We start from the raw sequence: 22,124 nt of genomic DNA, 5'->3' as shown, positions 1-22,124 counted from the left end.
CAAAAAGCATTGAAAATTAATCAAGCTATCTTCCTAGGATTTAAGTACTTCTGTTTGTATATTTCAATAAAACACAAAAAAAACCAGAAAGATTATCCAACATTGCAATTAAAAAACCTATAGGCTTATCATAAAAACAGCACGGATCAGGAGTCAGATGATCTATTTTTTTGGTTCCTACCATTCTGTTATCCTCTGCAAATTTCTGAATATTTCTTTGCCTCCGATGGTCCCTTTTAACATGTTATATTGCAATATATATTTGTCCTATGTTAGTTAGAGAATATACAAAAATGTATGTAAACACTTTTTTTCTGAGCTCTTTGGAAGGTACTATATATAAATTGTAATAAATTTTGGGTTAGAAAAATTCAAGCTGTGTGTGCTTACATTCCTACTCCACATTTGTTAAGTTAGTCCTTCATCTGACAAATACTTATTAAGAGTCCATTATGTGGCAGGCACTGGGGATACAGACATAAACAAAACAAAGACTTTCTTAGAGAGCTTACATTTCAGAAAATAGAGACAGAAAAGAAATAACAGTAAATAATCAAGGGATGATATAAGTCAGTTAAAACCAAGTCATATCAAAACGCACTGCTTTCTAACTAGTCTTTAAAAAACCTAAAAGACCAACTTCCTGCCACAGTACATTGTGGCATCACTGTGGATATAAACATGCTACTCACCATTTTTCTCTCTAGTAAATGAAAGAAGCATAAGGCCTTTCATCTCATGTAAGACTACTAAATGTAGTCTCTCTCCTCTGAATGTGCTAAACCTAAAATGCATTCATTGTTGAAAGAAAGAAGGTGAAACTTACTTTAGAAGTCCATGAGATTTTAGAAGTCATTAAGTATGTGGCTGGCTGACTGACTGACATGTAACACTTTGGTCCTGGTATTATACTGAGACCTTTGGATATACACCAGTTGGAACAAGGATGGTGTTTCCATATACTGAAATTCTCACAAAGTTCCTGCAATGGCAGAGACAACATGTAAGAACCAAGTGCTGGCAAACTGTTAAAAGGCAGTCTTAGCTGCAAAAGGAAAGGCTCATTATAATCAGCAAGCATCACCTCACAGCAAGTCTGCGCTCAACTACCTCCTATCCATCAATTCTTCCTCCTTGGGTTTCCACTTTTCTGATTTTTTTCTCTTATTGCTTCCTTTTTTCAGCTTCCTTGGCCTGTCTTTAACTCTTGCTACTTAGGATATCCACCCCATGAAAGACCAGACCAAAGGCTGGTTACATGTCAGTTCATGTAACATGTAACTTCGGTTACCTGTCAGTGAAGGCCAAGTCCCCTGATAAAATTTAACTGATACATAGTTAATATGGTAACACTGTTCTGTTCTGGCTCAGTGCTTTAGACAACTATTGCTAAAATAAATTGTCCTCAATTAAGATATGCCTTTTGGTGATTATGCTGTTTAAAGGGTCTACTGCTCAACTGAACTTGAAAATAAGGAAATGGGGGCACCTGGATGGCTCAGTCAGTTAAGCATCCATCCAACTCTGGATTTCGGCTCAGGTCATGGTCTCATGGTTTGTGAGATCGAGCCAGGAATCAGGCTCCATGCTGTCAGGGCAGAGCCTGCTTGGGATTCTCTCTCTCTCTCTGCCCCTCCCCTACTTGCGCTCTCAAAATAAATAAACTTAAAAAAAAAGAAAATAAAGGAATGTTAATTTTTAAAAGTTGTTCCCTCTAAAATTCTAAAATCTTATTTTTTAATGCTAGTAACCATGACCAAGGGTGCCATCTACTGACATATAAAGGGTATTTTTCATCAATTGTGTTCAAAAAGCTTCCCAAAGCAGTAAGGTAATAAAAATAAAAACCAAAACCTACCCACTTTTTGACATACATCCAATGGTTTCATATACTCAATGTAAATATTTAATTACCTCTTAAAAATTAACATACATTAAGGATTTTCTAAAATGATACAAAGAAATACTTCATCAATGTTTCTATTCTCATAGGCCTTACCTCAACCAAAAAATTCTTAATCAACTCTATTTCTGAAACAGAAAATTCTCATCAATGCCAAATAAAACATAACCACTTACACAGTAAAAAAAAAATTACTGCAGGCAACAGATTAAGCTTACGGTTTAAAATGAACTATACTGGTTCAGTAAGTACACTCTGTTTAAGAATTGCCAGGATGTCAGACACTATTCTACACCGTGGAGACACAATAAAGAACGAGACACAGGGTGCCTGGGTGGCTCAGTCAGTTAAGCGTCAGACTTCAGCTCAGGTCATGATCTTGTGGTTCTTGAGTTTGGGCCCCACATCGGGCTCTCTGCTGTTAGCACAGAGCCCACTTGGGATCCTCTGTCCTCCTTTCTCTCTGCCCCTCCCCCACTCATTCCCCCCTCAAAATAAATAAATAAACTTAAAAAAAAAAAAAAAGAACCAGACACAAAGCCTTTCTCGTCATGAAGTTTTATTAGTGTGTCCAATCAATAATAATAAACAGATAATTAATGAGACAAATATAGATTACAATGAGTATCATAAAGGAAATAAGTGGGGGAGTATCAGGAAAGGTCCCTCTCGAGAGACATGTGAGCTGAGACCCGACTGATGAGGAAGAGACAGCCGAGCAGACAGCAAGGGCAGAGCCACCAAGCAGAGGCCTGATTACAGAAACAAGCCTACTATGTTACAGGAACCACAGCCAGTGTGACTGGAGAGCAGGGAGCTAGGTGACAGTGACAAGAGAGGAAGTCCAGGGGCGCCTGGGTGGCGCAGTCGGTTAAGCGTCCGACTTCAGCCAGGTCACGATCTCGCGGTCCGTGAGTTCGAGCCCCGCGTCGGGCTCTGGGCCGATGGCTCGGAGCCTGGAGCCTGTTTCCGATTCTGTGTCTCCCTCTCTCTCTGCCCCTCCCCCGTTCATGCTCTGTCTCTCTCTGTCCCAAAAATAAATAAAAAACGTTGAAAAAAAAAATTAAAAAAAAAAAAAAAAAAAGGAGAGGAAGTCCAGCAGGTAGACACTTGCCAGGTGACATCAGACCATGGAAAGAGTATGACCTTTATTCCAAGGACAATGGGAAGCAACTGAAGGGCTTGAATAAGCCAGGAAAGGTTTACATTAAAGGATCTAATTTACATTGACTGAATGACCTAATTTACATTTATAGTAAAGGACCATTCAAACTACTATGTAAAGAATGGATCACAGAAGGCCAAGAGTCCCCAGTTTTAAGGCTCCAGTCTAAGAAGAGAGTAGGATAAAGCTATGAGATGGCAGAAGTAGAAAAACAGAGAGCCTATTTTGGAAATAGAGCCCTATGACTTGCTAACAGATTGGATGAGGTCTGGGAGTAGTTAAAAAAGAGAGGAAAAAAAAAAAAAAAAAGAACAACTCTAAGAGCATTCATACACTGAAATAAAGTAAATTCACAGAACTATCATAGCACCCGTTGATTCAGAATCCTAAGTGTCACTAAGGAATCAAAGCGGCTCCCAGCATTTGGCATTTGGTAAGGGAACTCTAGTGGTTCACGAGTTACGAGAGTGCTTGACCTGAAATCGGCAGAACTGCGTTCAGGCCTGACTCCTTCCTACTTTTTCATCTAGGGCCAGTCACATCTTAACATTTTAAAATCAAATGCCAATAGCACTTCACTGGATTGCTGGAAGGAACAAATGTCTATGCAAGTACCTGGCAAGCAAGAGGTACTAAAAAGCAACTCAATTCCATTAACCCCTGGCCTCTCCTCCCTGCCGAACAACCTAGAGAGGTTATCAGTTTGATACCGCCAATAAACTCGCCTCAGCCTGATGCACAACACCCAGTTGCTATTCAGAATTATAAACTAGTTCTAAATTTGATCATATGCTGAGAATTTTGGTCAATATTATTTTCCAGGCCAGCAGTGTTAACATTTTATGATTTAAACACCTTTTTTAATTTCTAAGTTTGTGATTGCAAATGATCCTATAGCAACTAGTAAGTCTGCTTTTGTCACACTCTCAAGGTCCAAAAATGTCTCATTACAGAACATTTCCATTCCCTTTCAGGAATAAAAGTTTAGTAGTCATTGTAATGTTTTCTTGAAAAATGCTGGGTGGGGTTAAAAAAAAAACAACTGCGTTACACGTGTGGTTATGGTTTTACCTTCTCCAGCACAGTATGAACTCAAAACTGGGCAGAACCATACAGGGAACCGCTGCTGGCCAGACAAGGCATATGGCCAACAGCTGGCAGGATGAAAACAGTATAGGAAGCCAAGGAGACTCCCAAATCTAGGTCTCAAGGAAACCAGCACTGCTCTGGCAGAAAATCTCTGAGCTCCAGGGCTGTAGGTTTCATCCAGCTCTGCTTCAATGCCATCCTATCACAGACAACATCAAAGTTCATTAAGAGCCTAGGTTCTGGAGTCTGACAGATGGGAGTTCTCACCACAATTTACCGCCACTTACCAGCTTTGCCTCCTTAGGCAAGCTCTTCAGCCCCTAAACAAGTTTCCCAGTGTTGATAATGGGATTAATATACCTACACCTCACTGGGCTTCTTTAATGACCTCATGCACACAAACCATTTGATAATAGTGCCTGACAAATAGTGTTCATTATAATTAATAAGCAGTTCACTAGTTTTTCTTTTTCCATTTTAGGTAATACAAACTCAAAGTTGGAAAGTTACAAAGAAATTATACATAAAATATATATATATATATATATATATATATATATATATATATATATATAAAACCCAACAACTCCTGTAACTGCTAGGCTACTGACCTCAGATTTTAAAATTCCCCAGCAAATTGTTTTTGCTAGGTCCAAATTGCTTTCTAAAAGGCCTACCAATTTAGACTTCCAAAAACCAAATATGAACGCACCCATTTCTGCACATTCAAAAATGGCTCATCTTCAATTTGTAGGTACTTATGCTGAGAAGCACTGAAGAACTAAAGATGGTTCCCAACCTCAAAATGATCACCGGGACGAGTGAACAGACCCTGGAAGACTGTCCCTTGTCCTCCTGTCTCCAAGATACTACGTGGGAAGTATATGTGTCTACAGAGATACAAGGAGCAGCCATGGAGCTGGGTGGGCTTTGCTGGGATTTCTCCTTTGCCCAGTCACTCCAGAATCATCCCACTTAGCACTGGGTGTTGTATGGAAACCAATTTGACAGTAAATTTCATATATTAAAAAATAAAAAAATTAAAAAAATAAAAAAATAAAAAATAAAAAAAAAAGAATCATCCCACTTAATTGAACAAGTGTTTCCTAACTGCTGGGTAGGTCTCCAATTATGCTAATATGAGGCCTTCGAGATAACCTTCTACCAACTTTTATGTAACTTACTGATTTTCTCCCAGACTCCTCTTTTCATGACTTAAAAGAGCTAAACCATGTGGAGCTACACCTCAGTGTGCACAAAATTGGTAACTTCATGCAAACCTTGGAGTATGTGTATATAAATAAGCATAGGAATGTGTGTGTGTGCAAGTGTTACCCTCAACATACCATGTAAATATAAATGAAATATGGTATAAATAATTGCTAACCAAGTAAAACGGGTAACTTCCGTGCAAAAGTGGAATGTGAGATCTGAACGCAATCTTGTAAATCATCTCTAACCCAACCCCTTTTTAGTCAGAAGGCAAAATAAGGCTCAATGAATGTAAATATCCAGCTCCCAGAGCAAGTTCCCAACAGTCAGGTTCTGACCCCACATCTATTTCTCAAAGTGCCGTTTTCACTGCATTGCATTCCTAAGTTTGAATAAATGTGGAGTGTTGGAGCGATACCTCCCATGGAATCTCCTTGCACTAAAACAGGCACTAGCACTGCCTTCAAGACAAAGCACCTTTTATTTGCATTTCACTTTAATGTATACAGAGGTCTCAGGGTGATAACTCTGTCTGCAAATACCATTCCTTTGACAAAAAAGAAACCTGGTTCAAATAAATTAAGTACTTTGTTCGGAGGCTTTGTGGACTGACAGGGCCTTCATTTCCTAGACAGGTGGTTTTGGTCAAGACATCCAACTCTGTTATCTTAGTCTGAACATCAATAATACGGAGTAACATCTAAACTCCCAGGGTTGATAGAAGAATCATACTTAGTGCAATACTTGGTATATAGCAAACTCCCAATAATAAAAGCTGGTGTCATTACTATTATTACAAGTCATTGTCATTAATAATGATACAGGCTTGGCAAACATAGGACTAGAACTCAGCCTGCCTTCCCGGCCGTGGTCCTCTCAACACAATTTAGGGCATTTGAAGATAATCTGGAATAAGGGAGAGAGGCGGGGATGTACCTGAATGGCCGAGCGCAGCCAGGAACTACAACGTAGGCGTCGCCCTGAGCTCAAGGTCACTCGGTGAATCAAAATTCCAAGTGGACTTTTCGTCCGTCACCGGGGAGGCAGGAAGGGAGGTCCAGGAGGCAGAGCTGCTCCTGCCGCCGCCTGAGACCTAGCAGAGGAGCGCCCTCCTCTCCCCAAGGGCGTTGAAGACCGGGGGGATGCCACCGATTCCGCAGACTAAGGTCCAGGCCTCTCTAAACCCGGCGGACTTAAGCTAGGACGGCAGCCGCAGTAAAGGGCCTCCGCGCCTCCGGCGCCGCGGGAACTTCGCTCGAAGACCTGCCGGAGCTCCACCACCCGCGCGAGACAACTTCCGGTGTCCCAGACGACACGTCAGAGCGGCGCAAGCGATCCCCACATTTTATTGGTCGGTGCCTCCGACAGCCGGCGCGGTGAGCACACCACCTAGCAGCTGGCGCCCTCATCCAGGGTCTCCGCCCCCTAGCTCAGCCATCTCCATGGTGACCGCCACCGGGTCACCCATTTGGCCTCGAAAGCCGGCGTTGCGTCTTTGTGTATGCGCCGGAAGCGATAGTTCCTGAGCCGGTGCCCGCTGAAAACACCCGGCTGGGGTCCGCGCGGGAGAAATTAGACCGTCCCGGGGCAGTGTCGGCTGGCGGGGACGACAGGCATCTGCCGACCCCAGTGACAATGGCCGTGTTTCACGACGAGGTGGAGATCGAGGACTTCCAATATGATGAAGACTCGGAGACGTATTTCTACCCCTGCCCGTGTGGGGATAACTTCTGCATTACCAAGGTAACTTCAGGGCCCCTCCCTGAGACTCGTCGGAGCAGGCGCGTTTTCGCTCTTGCTACGTTCTTTCCGCGGTCCCGTCACCTTGCTGCTCACAATTTTCCACGCCCTTTTTGCCCTGTCTCTGAGTCGCCGTAAAGTTGATACCCTGATTTGACCGTGGCACATCGTTCTGGCCTTTAGGCAGGCGGAGGGCTGGAAGGTGCAGGTGGGAAAGGTCGGATGGCGGGCAGCTGCTATCTTGCCATCCTCCTCCATTTAGGATCCCAGTTCTTTTGGGAGGAAGGGACGCGTTTTTTTAAGTCTTCCCAGGGGGTTGGAGGCGACTGAATCTTGGCTAACCTTCCCGGGTATTTTCAAGTAGCGCTTCGCGGGAGAAATAGAGTTGATATCTCTCTCGGCAGGCCTTTTTGGCCCTCACATACCTTGTCGGGAGACGAGCCACAAAGGAGCTTGACCGTAAGGGTGGAAAGAGTTTGGGAGGAGGAGATCGCAAAGGGAAGACAATACCGTACGGTGTTTGATTTTGTTATAGGAAGATTTGGAGAATGGGGAAGACGTGGCAACGTGTCCTAGCTGCTCTCTCATTATAAAAGTAATTTATGACAAGGTAAGTCGTCGAATTTTAAAAGGTGCGGGGTGGGGGGAAGTGGTTGGAAGGCAAGGACCTAGAGCAGTCTGTGATATGTAAGTGCAGGTAACTCATTTTAGCTTTGGAGAAGGCAATAAAGAAAACTGCGTAGCTAATGAAAGTTATTGATTACACATTAAATAGAAAAATAATCATAAAGATTGACAACCTGTATTCCTCCTTTATTTACTAAGTAATTAAAATTGTTGAGAGCTCCTAGACTTATTTTGGAGGGAACAGTTGTATAGTGTTTCTTATCTGGCTTATACGTATAAAACTCTGCATTATCATGTCATAGCTGCAATTTTACAGTTTCATTTTGGTCTTTGTCTTACTGTTTTTCACTCAAGGATATTGACAATAGAAAATAAAAGTTCTGGGGCGCCTGGGTAGCTCAGTTGGTTAAGCGTCCATCTTCGGCTCAGGTCATGATCTCACGGTTCGTGAGCTGGAGCCCCGCGTTGGGCTCTGTGCTGACAGCTCAGAGACTGGAGCCTGCTTCAGATTCTGTGTCTCCCTCTCTCTCTGCTCCTCCCCTGCTTGCTCTCTCTCTCGCTCTTTCTCAAAAATAAATAAACATTAAAGAAAATTAAAAAAAAAAGAAAAATGTTCTTATTGCCCACCCCTACCCCAACTTTGGTCTGTACTTGGAATGGAGTCTTAAGTAAGAAGTTTGACATTGTTTCATTTTTCCTTTTTTTTTTTTTTTTTTGGTGGTGGTGGGAGGGAGATATAATTGACATATAACAGCTTAACATTCTTAAGAATAAACTCTAAAATGAGTATAGGGAAGGTGAGAACAAGGCACTTAGTCTCATGAGAGAAGCAGGCTATAATTTGGAAGCTTACAGATTTATTCCTGTATTAAAATGTGTTCTGGAACAAAAAGAGAACAGAGTAAGGGAGAGAAGGAGTGCTTGTATGAGAGGAGGTTGCAATGTTAAATAGGGTGGTCTGGGCAGACCTTCCCGAGAGAGGCCTTATTGAGCAAAGCTTGAAAGAGGTGAGGGATTGAGCCCTGGGGGATAACAGCAGTCCAGCAAAGGGAGCTTTCAGTGGCCAGGCCCTAAGGCAGGAACAGGTCTGTTTTTATTGAGGAACAGCAAGTGTGACCAGAGCAGAGTAGATGAGGGTGAGAGAGTAGCCCAAGATGAAATTAGTGGAGTGGGGCGATCGCAAAGGTGTTTATGGGCTACTTTAAGGACTTTTGCTTTTGCTGTGAATGACACAGGGGACCAATGGAGGATTCTCAGACAAAGGAGCGCTGTGATACAGCTTAAGTGAAAATAGAGTGATTCTGGCTGTTGTGTTCAAAGTAGACTGGGAGGCAGCAAGGATAGGCATTAGGATATAGCAAGGGTAACAGTTAGGAGGCTGGTAGACGAACCAAGAGGAGAAGATGGATGGCTCAGACCAGGCTGTGGCAGAGGAGATCATGAGAGGTGGTTGGATTCTGGATACACTTTAAAGGATAACGATTCTTTTTTTACTGATTGGGTATAGGATATGAGAGGAATCAAAGATGATTTCCACATTTGTGGCCTTCGTAACTAGAAGGTTGGATTTACCGCCAACTGACGGGGAGGTGTCTGGAGGTACTAAGTTTAGGAGGTCTGCTTCTGATCCAAGTGGAGAGCAAGTGAAAATGCAATTTGATGTGCAATCTGGAGTTCAGAGAGAGAGAGAGAGAGATCAGCTGGTGCTGTAAATTTGGGAGTTACCAGCACACAGATAGCATTTAGAGCCTTGAGACTGGATGAGATGACCAGGGCTGTGAATATAGATAGAGATGGACAAAAGAAAGGACTCAGCTCAGACCCCTCCCAACGTTAAAAGGTCAGGACGGGAAGCAAGGAAACAGCAGAGCTGCCTGAAGAAGGAGGAAGAAAACTACCGGTCTCATATCCTGGAAGCCAGATGAGAAAAGGTGGAGGAAGGGAACACCCTTGTCAGATGCCACTGAGAGCGAACTGACAGTCAACCATTGGCTTTAACAGGGAGGCCATTTGTGACGGTGGTGAGAGCAGTTTTGATGGAGTAATGGAGACAGAGCCCGATTGGTGGAAAACTTCTTGGAGAGAATGAGAAGAATAGGAAGCAGCAAGAGTAGACTTTTCTTTCAACGATTTGCTGCAAAGGGGAGCAGAGACATGGGGCAGTAACTGGTGGTGATAGAGGATCAGGAGAGGGTTTAGGGTGGTAGACATTCAGCTACATGGGTGAATGTAGACACAGGAAGTTAGATTTAACCATGGTTGTGGTTTTGTCAAGTAGGTAGGAGGGAGTGAGGGAACAGGGATTGTGATAATTGACTGTGGACTTTGAAGTAGGTCCAGAAAACAGAGAGGAGCAGCGATGATACATCGTGTGACTTAAGAGTCAAAGTTGGTGGGTTGTAGAGAGGGAAGGAGAGCAGTGGAAGAAAGAGCAACCAGCCCCTCCTCCAGTTTCTGTGGTACCGGCGCTCTGAGGGAACACAGTACCACCACTTGAGAGCCTATAGGGGAAACGGTGCCCTTAGGGGATGGCCTGTTCTCGAACCCAGCATTAGGGTCATTTGGAGCTGAATAACCGTTGTACAGAGCTGTAGGGTGTTTAGTAGCATCCCTGGCCTCTGCTCACTTGATGCCAGGAGCACGTCCCCCGAATGTCTCCCAAATATTGCCAAATGCCCCCTGGAGACAAAATCAGCACGCCCTTCCTACCACCTCTTGAGAACCACTGTATTAGAGCAGGAAGACGTGGTTATGTTTTAAAGAAGGGGTTGAGAATACGGATCAATGTGCTGGTGACAGACCATAAATTTCAAACAGCAAGCTGGGGTCGGAGAGGAGGTGCTAGGTGCTGGGCAGGAGTGAGAGAGCGATGACACGATACAGGCTGACCCTGCTGGGGATCAGACAGGAGATGCGGGGTAACCTGGAAGGCAGAGGTTTCTAGTAGCTGACAGAAGCCAGGATAACTAATCAGAGATTGAAATGCATTTACAACATAGCTGACACTGCAGATTATCTGTGTGGGGAAATGCATAAAGAGCAATCTCTTTTAGCTGGAAGAAGTAATTACCTTGGGGTGCCTGGGTGGCTCGGTTGTGCGTTTGACTTCCACTCAGGTTATGATCTCACAGTTCCTGGGTTTGAGCCCCGCGGTGGGCTATGTGCTGACAGCTCAGAGCCTGGATTCTGCTTCGGATTCTGTGTCTCCCTTTCTCTCTTTGCCCCTCCCCCACTTGTGTGTGTGCTCCCTCCCTATGTCTCTCAAAAATTAATAAATAGACTTAAAAAGTGGCACCTGGGTGGCTCAGTCTGTTAAGTGTCTGACTTCAGCTCAGGACATGATCTCACCATCCATGGGTTCGAGCCCCGCGTTGGGCTCTGTGCTGATGGCTGAGAGCCTGGAGCCTGCTTTGGATTCCGTATCTCCCTCTTTCTGCCCATTCCCTGCTCATGCTCTGTCTCTGTCTCTCAAAAATAAATAAACATTGAAAAAAAAATTTTTTTAATAAATAAATAGACTTAAAAAAAAAAAAAAAGAAGTAATTACCTTGAAGAGGATAGGCATTTGAATGACCAAATATTGAATTTGGGAAGTTAATAGTGTAGTAATTAATACAGAAACTTAAAAGGTGTGACATGTCTTTATAAATGTGATTTCTGACAAGTGGATGCTCTGTGGTGAAGGGGGTGGGCATGCTTGTTTCTAAGATAAGCTGCTTTGAATTAAGTGTGAGTTCAGGACTAAAAACTGAAGCACCTTTAAGATGATAATTTTGGTGCCAACATTGACTCTGAACAAGGATGAAGTGACACAGCAATGAAAAACTAACAGCTGTGGGGTGCCTCGCTGACTCAAGTCAAAAGAGTGTGTAACTCTTGATCTTGAGGTTGTGAGTCCAAGCCCCACGTTAGGTGTGGACATTACTAAAAAATAAATAAATAGACTTTAAAACAAATCAAAATAAAAACGAACAGCTGGATTGATTCTGCAACAAAACGAAAGTCTAATATTGATGCATTTGTGACACCTTGATGATTAATGTAATTACTTGTTCTGTCTTAGGATCAGTTTATGTGTGGAGAAACAGTCCCAGCCCCTTCCACTCACAAAGAATTAGTTAAATGCTGAAGAAGACTTTAGGATTCCAAATGCTGAACATTTGGGAATGAGCCAGGCTGGAAAAATCAAATGCAAAGTTACTGGCTTCTTCCTGAGGACAACCATTCTGTAGTCGGCTCTTCCATTAGAGTGTGGATCCTTGCCTTTGGCTGCCAAGTTCATCTCCAATTAAAGAAGCAAGTGCACGACACGACATGCCTGGATTTTGTGCTTAGAACTTTGAATTGGATGTGTTGTTAATTTTCCATGTGAATTTTGTGTCTCACACCTGTTTTCTTCCTTATCCGATCACAGCATCATCTTCCTCAAAGTCATTAGGATTCCTTAATAAAAGGGGGGATTATATTTTGGGTTTAGTTATTAAGATGATTAAAATTAGCCCTTTCTTTGAAATCGGACATCACCTTTGCTGTTCTAAACTCCAATTAGCTGCTTTGTCCACATGCACTTTCAGTTCCCACTTCTCAGTCTTGCGTTCATTAGAACGTTCATGTTCTGTTCAGCATGCCACTTCCATTATACTTCCTACATGGAGTTCTGCTCGTGGAAGTAGAGAGAAAATATACTGAGCTCACCCTTTTTCCAGAGCAAAAAGTTCGTAAGAAAGAAAAGTCAAAAAGTGAAATGGTCAAAGAATCTGGCGTTTCCTGATCAATCTTCCGCATGTTCCTCGAACGTTGGGACAAGACAAAAAGAAAAGCAGCCGAAGGAATGAAATTGGTTGCAGAACGAGAGGAGGAAAACTTGCCAACTTATAAATTAAACGCTTGAATGGTTTTGCCAGGTCAGAGCAGGTAATAACTGCGTATCTGGGTCTTGTTTGTCTGTTTTTAGATCAGGCTAATGAAATTGCTTTCGAGATAGGGGTTCGTGTCAAGGCCTTGCAGCTGGCAATGGTGCTTTCAGCGTTACCTCAAAATCGACTCACTGCCCCTAAAAGGCAAAGCTTCTACAGCAACTCTTGGTTTGCCGAGGATGAACTTGAAGATGAGATGCCGACTCTAAATAAATACGTCCCTGGGGATGCGTCTAACAAGTAGTTATAAGCTGTACCTGAACCAGACGTGCATTCTTCGAAGTGTAAAAAGAATTTATAAAGACAGACTATCAGACTTCCTTTGCTACAGTGTAGTAGCAAGAAATCAGAATCGCTTACACGAAAATTCAAGATTTTCTTTTATATACACAATTTTCCTATGTGTTTATAAAATTTAAAAATTCACTGATGTCCGGCAGGTTGTTTTGGATGGGAACGTTTCCCGTAATTGGAAAAAAATAGCTTGCCAGAACATGACCAGTCTGTCGCTGGTTGATACGTGTGCCTCACACACTCGCCAAGGGTTTAAATTAAAACAACTAAGTCGCCTTTTTAAAAAACAAAACAAAAACAAAACCCACAAAAAAAACACCTTGCAAAAGCACGGTTATGTGCAGCCGTTACGTTAAATCACCAAACATTGTATGCCAGAAGTGCATAGTACGTTATACGGTATTATATAGCATATTCACGGAATGAGAAGTCTCACTGCTGTTCAGGGACACACTGATGCCCCAGAAGAATTGGCCAGTGAATTTGAGCCAATGGCAACTTAGATGAGAGCATGTTATATGCTGACTGCTGGGAATTAACTGCAAAGAGAAATGAACTGTCCCATGCTCGGATTTGATGGTTTTGTAAATCCCAATATTAACTCCTTCAGCTGATGATGAATTTCAGACAGGAACAGGCACCCCTGATGTAGGTCTACTGTGAACATAGAAGGAATAAAAGTCCCCAAGTCCAAACATCCCAGGAGAGAAAAAGTGCACTGGCAGTCGGTGATCAATGATAATCTGCAGTGATTGGAGTGATTCTGTTTCCAGAATTTGTTAACTGCAAAAGAACAAGGTTTAATCCTATGTTAAGCAGAAAGTAACACAAGGGCCTTTGGGGTATGACTAGAGTTCTTTGTGATGCTATGTGCCTTGTGTACTTTACCAGACCTTTCAGACCACTTCTGAGAACTGATTTGTAATCCAGGCTGTCTCTTAGTAGCTTTGTAGTCTTTGCAGTGGATTTGTCACTTCTACAATTAGGAGACCAGATCGGGTGATTTCTAAACTGTCAGTACTAGAACTTCAGCCTTCATAGCCTGCGGGAGCTGAAATGGTCATTGAAACCTTTATAAACTCAGAACTAAATCATGAACTATTAGAGGAGACCCCATGCTTCTTTAGTGACTTAATGTTACCACACTTAAGAGTTTGAAAATAAAGTCGACTATTTAAAGGATTCTGCATATATCTTCGTGTACACCTCCAGAACCACTTTAGGGAAAGCGCCCCGATGCTTTTGATTGCTGTGCATATTAATTTATTATCAGGATACTAAATAAAGTCATAATTCAAATCCATTTGTTTTCATGTAGCTTTCTTCCCCTAAACACCAACATTTTGTATTAAAAGGTTTTGATACCATTTTCTGAGGTAGAAAGAAGCCTTCACCTGCTTCGGGAAATTTTAAGTAAGTTTCTCGTATGGACGATAGAGTTTTTTTTTTTGTTTTGTTTTGTTTTTTAATTTTTTTTTTTCAACTTTTTTTTTTATTTTTATTTTTGGGACAGAGAGAGACAGAGCATGAACGGGGGAGGGGCAGAGAGAGAGGGAAACACAGAATCGGAAACAGGCTCCAGGCTCCGAGCCATCAGCCCAGAGCCTGACGCGGGGCTCGAACTCACAGACCGCGAGATCGTGACCTGGCTGAAGTCGGACGCTTAACCGACTGCGCCACCCAGGCGCCCCATGGACGATAGAGTTTTTAAATGGGAAAGAAATTGTCACTGTTTTTTTAGTTTGGCCACATGGGTTTTGGTTGTGGATTTTTATTTTTCCTGGGGGAAAAAATAGCTGTGAATCAACTGGCAGTCAGGCAAAGACAGTTGAAGGTTGATATTTTATTTTAAGGCTGATGATCAACTCTTGCAGTTGTTTGAGAGCCCAGCTCTGGTCAAGACACGGTTTGAACCTCAGTTCGTCCACTATAATCTTGGACAAGTTACTGAATCTTTCTGTATCTCTATGTCCTGGTGTGTGAAATGCAGACCATCACGCTACCTCTTTCCTGTGGTTGATCTGTGGATTCATTCATTCAGAAAGTGTGTGTGGAGCGCCTGCCACATGTTAGGCACTCGGTAGGGTCTCTGCCATCATGGAGCCTGCAGGCGAGTGGAAGAGGGGAAGTAAGATTACAGACTGTGGTTACGGCCCAGGAGGAAACAAACTGTGATGTGACAGCTTCAGTAGTTGTATCGATAAAGGGCAGACACAAGGCATCGCAGGTGGGGCACTTCTTCTGAGACTTGAAGGGTAAGGATGAAACAGTCCTTGTGAAAATAATTAAACGAACTAATGACTAAAACATTTAGTACAATACCTATCATATGTGCAAAACAAAGGTTAACCATTCTGATTCCAAAAGGAATTCAACATTGTTTTGAGCATTGATAGCATTCTTAGAATAAATATGAGAAGTGCAAATTATTGGACACCCTTCCCCCGCACTTACTGAATCTGGGGGCGAGTGTTAACAAGCTCTCCGAGTGATTCTGATGCAGCTAACATTTGAGAACCACTGATCTAGAACCAGTGTTCAAACTTGGCAGCACATTGGAATTATCTGAGGAGCTATAAACCGATGCCTTAGAGAAGCTGATTTAATTGGCCTGGGTGCAGCTTGGACACCAGGATTCTTAAAGCATCTCCCTGGTGATTCTAATGTGCAACCAAAGCTGAGAACCACTGGACTAGAAAAACAGGAAATTCATAATCGCGAAGTACAGAGGGTCCAATTTTTTTAAGTGGTCACACCTGCTTTGTGGAGAAAGGCATGTGGACTCAGTTGACCCCCCACCTTGTATTCAGGCATGAAATCAGCCTTAGCAAGTGACCCAAGAGCCCAGGCTGGGCTAATGAACAGAGTTGGAGAGCGCCAAACTGGGCAGTCTCTGGCCTGCGTCCCCTGTTCAAACAGACAATCCCATCGTTTCTAGCACACACTCTGGCTGCTAATTACACACCTTACAAAAGTGACAGCTTCTGCAGGTGTGAGCAATTAGGATTTCTCTAACTCCATTGGAGGATGCCCGCCACTCCCTGCTTCCTACAAATTGCTCATGATTACATATTTGACTGGGAAACCATTTTACAAATTATTCCTTGTTAAGGGCTTGGAACAAAGGACAAATGAATAGGGAATCACAGTTAAAAATACTATCCCCTAGCTCACAAAATGCTTACATGGGGGAGGTGTATCTAAGGAAGTCAAATGAGGGGCATTTGACAGGGAAGGGATTCAGTAAGAGGTGGCTCCCAAATAGAGGTAAATGTCTAGTAAGGGATGAGGCATCCCAATAAGTGGCACAGAGCCACAGGTGCTATTCAGTGGGTCAACACTTGGGACCGAGGCAAGTAGTTCCCATCTGAGACCTGATCATGGTAGCAGGGTCCAGTCACTAAGCAAAGATTTGGGGGCAGATTTCATTCTTAGAGGGGAACTGAGTTCTTGGATAGAGTCAAATGTTGAACCTTTGGACAAAGATGAATGCCAAGATTGAGAGTGGAGAAGGGGAGGGGGGGGGAACAAACTGTTAATGGGCACTATCTGTGAAGGCAGCACAGGCCATCCAGGGTCACCCCAGAGGGCACTGGGTCCCAGTCTGCAATCCCAAGTGACAGAATTTGGAATATCACTTCCAATCTTTCTCTGGTGGCCAATGCTAACTTAGGACCACACAGGGGAGGGGATTCTGGAAATGTAGTTGTGTAGTCCCAGTTTAACCAAATTGGCAGCACATACAATGTTGGGAAGCCAAGGTGAGAGTGGGGCACTTCATTTGTTCTTAAGCAGGTAGAATGATAGTAGCACGATGTCATTTGGATTACATGTGGTGTTGATATCATTATCCCAGGGTTAACTGGAACCAAGTTTTTGTTAATGTGTCGAGTATTGTACTACAAACCACCCAAAACTTAAAACAGTAGTCGTTTGTTCTCTCTTGTGTCTAGGGATCAGCAGGAGTTGGCTGGTGACTGTAAACAGCAGGCTGCAGCTGGTTCTGGTCCCATGCCACCCTTCTTCCTCAGACCCGGGGACTTGCCAGGACAGCAGTGCAAGAGCCATGTCTGCCAGTTTTCCATTGGCCAAAACAAGTCACATGGCCAAGCCCAAAGTCAAGGTGCAGGGAAATACAATTCTCCCATGGAGATGGTGGGTAGGGAAGGGGTGGCTATTTTTGGAAAGTAATCTAAGTGTCAGGCTTGGCATTTCAATCCAATACTTTTGACTCCAAATCTCATGTTCTCTCTTCTGTGGCCGTGTTGGAATAATTGAAAAATTTTCCAAGTGATAAAATGGAAGCAGTTTGAAACATTAAAATAAGTCAGCCACTCTCATGTTGCTGGCCAGACATCAGACAGCAAGCCCATGGGACTAATTTTTTGCTAATTTTTTGTGTTTTGAGATGAGCGAGTCTTTGGCTGTGTTTTCCATATTCAAATTCAGAGCAATGTAACTCTAGCAATAACAGATTAATATTTCCAAAGTCTGCCATAAATATCCACTTGAAGATATTGAATTATTAGCCCTAATTATAGAGAGAAATGGAACATAGGCTCATATGATGTCATTAAAAGTGAGATGTAATACTCATGGGAACCTTCACTACCCACCTTACTGACATGTCTGTTTCCTGCTTGCTGGCCCTTTGGGATGTTCATTTTGAATGTTTTTATGACAACTAATTCCCTGATACATTTCAGCAGTACCCAATGGTTTGTTATCCAAACTGTTTCAAATCAGGTGAGCGGCTCTTGCTTCAAGTCTCAGGTGACTGTGGTGCCATATCTGAAACCTTGAACTTTAGACCTTTGACACAGTCCACCAGATACAGCTTATATGTTTCCAGCCAAATGTGGCCTACTCATGACTTGTCCATCTGGCATGGCTAAGCACTCGACACACCATGCTGAGGGGGAAAAAAATCAGTGAAGTTAGAATTGAAGCAGGACTTTCTGCTTATAAAAGTGTTAGGATTGTTAGTAGTTAGCCCCCAAATGGATAAGTACTCTTATTCAATCAGTAAATATGCTCCAAGGTATTTTTGTTTATGAGAATTGGGCCTCATCTCTTCAAAGGGCGATTAAAGAAATAGAATTATATTATGGAGACTCTTTAAGAACAGGATGGAAATGTTTTGCTCCTGTAAGTGACCCAAAGGCATGCATTGATAGTTAAGGATTAGAAACTTGGTTCTCTTTGCCAAACTTAACCCTTATTCACCATCACTTTTTTTTTAACTTTATTTTTTATTTTTTTAAAATTTACATCCAAATAAATTAGCATATAGTGAAGCAATGATTTCAAGAGTAGATTCCTTAATGCCCCTTACCCATTTAGCCCATCCCCCCTCCCACCACCCCTCCCATAACCCTCAGGTTTGTTCTCCATATTTATGAGTCTCTTCTATTTTGTCCCCTCCCTGTTTTTATATTATTTTTGTTTCCCTTCCCTTATGTTCATCTGTTTTGTCTCTTAAAGTCCTCATATGAGTGAAGTCATATGATTTTTGCCTTTCTCTGACTGACTAATTTCACTTAGCATAAAGCCTCCAGTTCCATCCATGTATTTGCAAATGGCAAGATTTCCTTCTTTTTGATAGCCGAGTCATACTTGATTGTATATATATATACCACATTTTCTTTATCCATTCATCCATCGATGGACATTTGGGCTCTTTCCATACTTTGGCTATTGTTGATAGTGCTGCTATAAACATGGGAGTGCATGTGTCCCTTCGAAACAGCACACCTGTATCCCGTGGATAAATGCCTAGTAGTGCAATTTCTGGGTTGTAGGGTAGTTCTATTTTTAGTTTTTTGAGGAACCTCCATACTGTTTTCCAGAGTGGCTGCACCAGCTTGTATTCCCTCCAACAATGCAAAAGAGATCTCTTTCTCCGCATGTTTGCCAACATCTGTTGTTGCCTGAGTTGTTAATGTTAGCCATTCTGACAGGTGTGAGGTGGCATCTCATTGTGATTTTGATTTGTATTTCCCTGATAATGAGTGATGTGGAGCATTTTTCATGTGTCGGTTGGCCATCTGGATGTCTTCTTTGAAGAAGTGTCTCTTCATGTCTTTTGCCCATTTCTTCACTGGATTATTTGGTTTTTGGGTGTTGAGTTTGATAAGTTCTTTGTAGATTTTGGATACTAACCCTTTATCTGATATGTCATTTGCAAATATCTTCTCCCGTTCTGTCAGTTGCCTTTTAGTTTTGCTAATTGTTTCCTTCGCTGTGCAGAAGCTTTTTATTTTGATGAGGTCCCAGTAGTTCATTTTTGCTTTTGTTTCCCTTGCCTCTGGAGACGTGTGGAGTAAGAAGTTGCTGCGGCCAAGATCAAAGAGGTTTTTGCCTGCTTTCTCCTCGAGGATTGTGATGGCTTCCTGTCTTACATTGAGGTCTTTCATCCATTTTGAGTTTATTTTTGTGGATGGTGTAAGAAAGTGGTCCAGGTTCATTCTTCTGCATGTCGCTGTCCAGTTTTCCCAGCACCCCTTGCTGAAGAGACTGCCTTTATTCCATTGGATATTTTTTCCTGCTTTGTCAAAGATTAGTTGGCCATACGTTTGTGGGTTCATTTCTGGGTTCTCTATTCTATTCCATTGATCTGAATGTCTGTTCTTGTGCCACACCATCACTTTTAAGGGAATCACTGCATGGACGTAACCAGGAAAGAGGAATGCCTGACCATGGCCAGATGGCTCCTGTTTTCTTGCTTACACACGCGTTCTGCCCCATCTGTGAGCTCAGTGGGTCAGGGCCCTAGGCAAAGAGGCCAAGGACGTTACTGGTCACCTCTCCAGGCCTTGTCTTAACTGTGAAACAGGGTGGGTGTGAAGAAAGAATTCTGAAGGTCTCTCAGCTGTGTTCTGATATGACTTTTAAGCAGGTGAACAATTATTTCTATTCTCTGATGAAGTTGTCCTGTCCTGATTTCTATCCTCTGATGAAGTTGTCCTGATTTGCCTGAAGGAGCAACCTGGGGATGAGTGCCGTGCTCTGGGCTGGGAGAGGGGACAGAGGAAGAGAAGGAGGGGGAGCTGACAGGGGCCAGGCCCTGTTGGGGGAGCCAGAGCCCCACTGGACAGGAATGTTGACAGCCCAAGCCATGTCAGCAGCTGAAACCTCTCTGGCCCCACATGTTCTTCTTCCCAAGGGGCAGCCTACTTAATGTGAATAACATCTGTGGAAGCTTCACTCCAAGGCCTGAGGCAAACACAGCCCACTGGTTGCCAGGCAAGGGGACATCTTACCCACCTAGCAGGGCTTTTGCTTTCTGGAGCTGCGCTGTTCAACATGGTAGCCACTGACTATGTGTGTTTTTTTAAATTTACATTTCAATTAAGATGAAATAAAATTAAGAAGTCAGTTCTTAATTTCAAGTACCCATGTACACATGTGGCTGTGGCTTGTGGCTACCATATTGGATGGTTCAAGTAAAGAACATTTCCATCATCACAGAGAGTTCTATTGAGTGCCTCTGTTCTAGAATGCAGCACAGTGCTCAACTGAAGAAATATAAAATGCCTCTCCCTACTTCCTCTTCTTATATGACCTTTCTTTCTTTGCTTGCATTAGAATGGCCCAGCAATTTATTCTGGGAGGCTGAAAAAGATGAGCTCTTTGATATCAAAAACCTGAGTTCACATCTCAGCTCCCTTAAGTCAAGTTTACGATAGTCACTTTGTTTCTATGTCAGTAAAATGATGAGTTTTGAAGATCAGATGGGATAATGAACATGAAATTACTGATAAGACCAATGAACTGTACAGATTCGCACCAAATGATGCACCAAGAGAAAAAGGAGGGGAGATTGTCATTAGAGTTCTATCAAAAAAGGGGTGAGTTTTGGAATAATATTGGTGGCTTTTCCAAGGGGACTGTAAAGGTAAAATAAGGATACTGTCTTTATTTTTATTTATTTATTGTCTTTTATTTATTTATTTATTTATTTATTTATTTATTTATTGTCTTTATTTATAGGGAGAAAGCACCTATCTCCCATTTCTCCATCCTTAGGGAATCTTCATGCAAACCAAATGGGCCTAAGAAGAGGCACAAACTTTTGATTTTATAATGCAAGGTTGAGGGGCACGTGGGTGGTTTAGTTGGTTAAGTGTCTGACTCTTGATCTTGGCTCAGGTCATGATCTCACAGTTTGTGAGTTCAAGCCCCTCATCCGGTTCTGCAGTGATGGCAAGGAGCCTGCTTGGGATTTTGTCTCTTCTTCTCTCTGCCCCTCCCCTGCTCGTGCGTGTGTGTGCGCGCACGCGCACGCACGCGTGTGCTCTCACTCTCAAAATAAATAAACTTTAAAAAAATAAGATAATGCAAGGTTGAGGTCCTTCTGACCTCTGGAACTATAAACACACACCATGAAAAATGAACTCAGGAGTCTCTGTATGATAGGGAAAGATAGGATAAAATAAGCAGAGAGGGAAAGGTTAGGACCTGAGGTTCCTGGGTGGGGGAAAACACATGTTTTGGAACAATGCTTGGAGCATCTGACTATAGCAAACCTCCTCGGATAGAAGGTTCCTCTTAAGAATGTAACAAATACCACCTACTTCCCCTTAGGAATTTGACAAAAGACCTAACTGAAAAAACATGGTAGACCATAAAACATGACCCACAAGGAACATTATGGCCATAGACCACCCCCTCATACTTGGAATCCAGCCAATCAGGAGTGGACAACCCAGCATCTAGAGTTATCAAGCCAATAAGGGTAGAACCTGAGAAGGAACGAGGGGACAGGGAAGAGGACAACCAGAACCTGATAAAACAAGGACCCCTTGCCTATAGAAGGCATTCACCTTCGAATGCCACCTCTCTGTAAAGAGAGCTTTCCTGCTGTTCTTCCTTTCTGAGCTTATACTCTCATAAACTTCTGTCTGCTGCTCGTTCTGTGTCCACCTCTTCATTCTTTGAAGCGGTGAGCAACGAACTCCGGGTTTTGAGGTAAAAATTCCTACAACATCTGGAGGTACTCAGGAGATCCTCACAAGGCCTACTCCTTAGCCTCTCAAGGAGATGAGAGATGAGAAGTTGTCCTTATTCCTTCTTCCACTTTACTGCAGAAATTCATGTGCAATCATGTCGACTCCAGTCACTTCTGAGTTACCTCACATGTGAGTCTGTTGGTTCTTATGTAACAATAAATTGTGTT

The 22,124-nt window shown here is 42.8% G+C and overlaps 2 protein-coding genes and 2 long non-coding RNA genes across 6 annotated transcripts in view; 2 read left to right on the top strand and 2 right to left on the bottom strand.

Annotated features, from left to right (window-relative positions):
• OXNAD1 (oxidoreductase NAD binding domain containing 1) overlaps positions 1 to 6,725 on the bottom strand; it is a 41,303-nt gene extending 34,578 nt beyond the window's left edge. Inside the window, exons 1-2 of one of the 2 annotated variants that reach the window (XM_007087354.3) lie at positions 6,306 to 6,725; positions 827 to 982 (exon numbers count right to left, since the gene is read on the bottom strand). The gene's annotated coding sequence lies outside the window, so the exon portion shown is untranslated. The remainder of the gene's footprint in view (positions 1 to 826; positions 983 to 6,305) is intronic. The other variant, XM_007087355.3, reaches the window with a different exon arrangement.
• On the top strand, positions 6,639 to 14,239 carry DPH3 (diphthamide biosynthesis 3). 2 transcript variants are annotated; one of them, XM_007087356.3, is made up of 3 exons: positions 6,650 to 7,112; positions 7,645 to 7,719; positions 11,800 to 14,239. In XM_007087356.3, the coding sequence occupies exons 1-3, from the start codon at positions 7,005 to 7,007 to the stop codon at positions 11,863 to 11,865; spliced, it is 249 nt and encodes an 82-aa protein (XP_007087418.1). In that variant the 5' UTR covers positions 6,650 to 7,004; the 3' UTR covers positions 11,866 to 14,239. The 2 variants fall into 2 exon arrangements, with proteins under 2 accessions (XP_042813184.1, XP_007087418.1); XM_042957250.1 differs by lacking the exon at positions 7,645 to 7,719 and having other exon boundaries at positions 6,639 to 7,112.
• Positions 14,240 to 14,796: 557 nt separating this feature from the next.
• LOC102949022 lies at positions 14,797 to 20,368 on the bottom strand. The gene is made up of 3 exons (XR_006207843.1): positions 20,213 to 20,368; positions 17,563 to 17,858; positions 14,797 to 15,050 (listed from the first exon to the last, which is right to left on the bottom strand). It is a non-coding gene; the product is annotated as an uncharacterized LOC102949022 (long non-coding RNA).
• Positions 20,369 to 20,506: 138 nt separating this feature from the next.
• The window catches only part of LOC102949505, a 104,129-nt gene continuing 102,511 nt past the window's right edge, over positions 20,507 to 22,124 (top strand). Inside the window, exon 1 of the long non-coding RNA XR_006207842.1 lies at positions 20,507 to 20,796. This is a non-coding gene — a long non-coding RNA (uncharacterized LOC102949505). The remainder of the gene's footprint in view (positions 20,797 to 22,124) is intronic.

This window comes from Panthera tigris, chromosome C2 (assembly GCF_018350195.1).
Source record: "Panthera tigris isolate Pti1 chromosome C2, P.tigris_Pti1_mat1.1, whole genome shotgun sequence".
NCBI lineage: Eukaryota > Metazoa > Chordata > Mammalia > Carnivora > Felidae > Panthera > Panthera tigris.
Note: the sequence above shows the minus strand (reverse complement) of the source record. Positions and strands in the feature narration are given on the sequence as shown.

What these genes read in the sequence shown, in the direction of transcription:
- DPH3 (XM_007087356.3), top strand. Translation starts at nt 7,005, where the DNA reads ATGGCCGTGTTTCACGACGAGGTGGAGATCGAGGACTTCCAATATGAT. An exon ending in ATAACTTCTGCATTACCAAG is followed by an intron (nt 7,113 to 7,644) that starts GTAACTTCAGGG and finishes ATTTTGTTATAG; the next exon opens with GAAGATTTGGAGAATGGGGA. An exon ending in TAAAAGTAATTTATGACAAG is followed by an intron (nt 7,720 to 11,799) that starts GTAAGTCGTCGA and finishes GTTCTGTCTTAG; the next exon opens with GATCAGTTTATGTGTGGAGA.